This window comes from Cariama cristata, unplaced genomic scaffold (assembly GCF_000690535.1).
Source record: "Cariama cristata isolate BGI_N322 unplaced genomic scaffold, ASM69053v1 C11531680, whole genome shotgun sequence".
NCBI lineage: Eukaryota > Metazoa > Chordata > Aves > Cariamiformes > Cariamidae > Cariama > Cariama cristata.
The window spans coordinates 2,406-5,438 of record NW_009646127.1 but is presented as its reverse complement, the minus strand read 5'-3'; the positions used below and the strand labels follow the sequence as shown (position 1 = coordinate 5,438).

Genomic DNA, 3,033 nt, shown 5'->3' with positions numbered 1-3,033 from the left:
CCTGATTTGCACAGAAGCCAAGAACTGTCAAGAGCTGTTGGGTAAAGGGAAGATCCTGAGCGGCTGGTACACCATCTACCCCCAAGGCTGCAACGCCACCACCGTCTTCTGCGACATGGACACAGATGGCGGAGGGTGGATTGTGAGTAGGATCAGGAGAGGGAGACTTCTATGTCCCTACAGTGATTCTTATTAAGGCTGCAAAGGATAGCAGCAAAATAGAAACAAAAAGGGAAGAGAACACACACTGAGGAGACAGTTGAAGTTCACATCAATCAGCCTGGGTGAATCCCTGTGGCTGTAAAGGATTCTGCCTGGAGATGTCTCTGGGAGAAGGCTGAGCACCACAGACTCACTCGCTGCTTAAATCGGCAAATCATTTCCTCCTCATTTCCAAGGGCAGATGGAGGAGATGTGTGAGCAATGGATTCCCCTGGGGTTCAGTCCCCAAAGACCTACAGGAATGTCCTGACACAAGGGGGGCATTTGCTGCAGGGGCTGTGCCACCTAGGCGTTGCAAATGTTTTTGGGACTGGACGGGGCCGGGGGGGGAGTGGCCTGGCAGGTCTGAGGCTTTCATTTCCTGCAGGTTTTCCAGAGGCGCTGGGATGGGTCAGTGAACTTCTTGCGAGATTGGGATTCATACAAACGAGGCTTTGGCAACCAGCTAACGGAGTTCTGGCTGGGGAATGACAACATCCACTTCCTCACCTTGCTGGGTAAGGCCTGCCTCCATCCTGGGATGGGGCCCTGAGAGTCCAACCCCTGTACCACACTTGGTCCTTAAAGGACTCTGAACTTCTTGCATCCATCCAAGGCCCCAACAGTTAATCCTAAACAGCATGCAGGCTTTTACAGCCCATTGCACACAGGAGATTGCACTCTAAAAGAAGAAAGACCAGAAGCCAGGGAAGAGAATGAGCTGGCTGTATGACTTATCCTGGAGATAGGCCAACACATCTCCCTACTAGGACTGGTTGTGGTCTTGTTCACACACAGCCTTGGAGTCACAGCTGTGTGCAGGACTCCTGGGCATGTAGCTCTCAGTGCCCGTGACCACCCAACATCAGATCAGAAAAGGTGCTTCACAAGAAAGCCATCAAATGTACAGGATGTTCTGCAGGAATTTCAAATAAATCATAATCTCTCAAGTAGCGGAAGCTCCTCTCAAATTAGCTCAGAGCTCCTTAAACCCTCCACTGTGAAATCCAGGTGCGTGCATACCCACCATCAGCACTGCACCACCACTGTCCACCTTCTTTTCTAGGACCCTGTGAACTCCGCATTGACCTGAGAGACTTTGAAAACAACTACTATTTTGCCAAGTACGCTTCATTCAGAGTTTTAGGAGAGTCTGAGAAATACAAACTGGTTCTAGGAGACTTCCTTGGTGGAAATGCTGGTAAGTTAGCAGCAGCTCACTGGGAAAGGCTGTTTTCTAGACCATTTCAGAATTGTTCAGCATTTACAGTGCAGAGCTGTATTGTGCAAAGCCCTTGCACCATTTTGGGTCAATTTTTTAAAACTAGCCATGGTACCCCAGAGGCCGAGTGACCTTTGGGTGCAGGCAAGGAGAGGGACACCCACAGAAGTGTGACCCAGAGCATTACCTACAAGCCCAGCCACATGGTTTAGCAGCAAATGTGGAGCCTGGTCCTGAGCAGCACCTCATCCAATATAACTTTCCCAACAGCACTGCAGCAGTCAGGCCAAGTTCTGCTTTTGGTTACACTGGAAGGAAATATTTGCCCATGAGGTTTTGCATTTCCAAAGCTGGGGTGCTGTTCAGTACTTGCAGCATCACCACTGCATCCTCTTAATGCCTAATGTTTTGTTTTTCTTTAAAAAGCAAACAAATCCTTTGCAAAATTCAATACCCCTCATTCAGGAATGAGTGAAACTTAAACCTGAGATAGTAGTGCTCTGGGTTGACATGGCTTTCTACACTGCAACTCTGTCTGATAGTCCAGACCTCAGTATGTCTGCCGAGAATCTGAGCAGTGCAAGTGACACCTATGTAACTGCAAGGGGAATCTGGCCCATTTGATTCACAGGGATAGATAAGTTGTCTGTGTGTTTTAGCAGTCCTGGCAGAGCTCGGTATACTCCTTTTCTCCAGGACCAAGGTGGAAACCTGGGCAACCAAGAGAACAGCAGGATTTATAAAATCTGCCTTGCATCCAGCAAGGCTCACTGATGCCCTGCAGTGCTGCACAGACATGTTAGGTTCCCTTTTGTGCTCTCTATTGCAGTAACTGTGACCGTGTACTCTCTGCAGGAGACTCCTTATCATACCACAAGGACATGCCATTTTCAACAACAGACCGGGACAACGACATGAGCAACTTTAACTGTGCCATAGAATACAAGGGAGCATGGTGGTACAATGACTGCCATTACTCCAACCTGAATGGGATGTACTGGCTGGGCGTTCACGGGAGCTATGCTGATGGCATAAACTGGAAGACGGGCAAAGAATACCATTACTCCCATAAGAGAACAGAAATGAAATTCAGGCCAGTTTAACATGGCAAGAGGGTGTTTGACTAGCACTCAAAGGCGCCACTCAACAGCCAAAAGAAGACACAAAACATAACCGTTTTTGAGGGCAAAATTGGACCAGGAATGATATTACAGGTCGTGCCTTCAGCCTAGCGCAGTCTTTAAGAGACCAGAAGTGATTGGCGCTGGTTTGAGCACCAGACTCTCACCCTTGACTATCTCCAGCAGCCTCACAGATGCTAACTGAGCCTGAGCATCTTTTTCTGAAAAGTGTATTACTTTGATGTAAAGATCAAGTGGTGAGGCTACTGCATCTCAATAAAGCTCTCGGATATTACCCTAAGAGGTGATTACTGGTCATTTTTAGTCTAATCCATGTATATAAAGCCTCTGGTGTTTTTGCAGCCTCTTTTCTGTTGGACCCAAGAGCCATCTGAAAGGCACTGCATTCCCAACCCCGACTCTCTCCCTGCAGGCTGTGATGAAGCCACGATGTAGGTCAGTATGGAAAGGACTCAGCTTCCAGCACAG

At 48.3% G+C, this 3,033-nt stretch overlaps 1 protein-coding gene across 1 annotated transcript; it reads left to right on the top strand.

Annotated features, from left to right (window-relative positions):
• Positions 1-10: 10 nt before the first annotated feature.
• On the top strand, positions 11-2,608 carry LOC104156759 (ficolin-2-like; the record flags this gene model as incomplete). Its single annotated transcript, XM_009708744.1, has 4 exons — positions 11-142; positions 590-719; positions 1,268-1,402; positions 2,279-2,608. Coding segments are annotated over 4 exons (645 nt in total), but the record flags the coding sequence as incomplete, so codon positions are not given.
• Between the last annotated feature and the right edge of the window lie 425 nt (positions 2,609-3,033).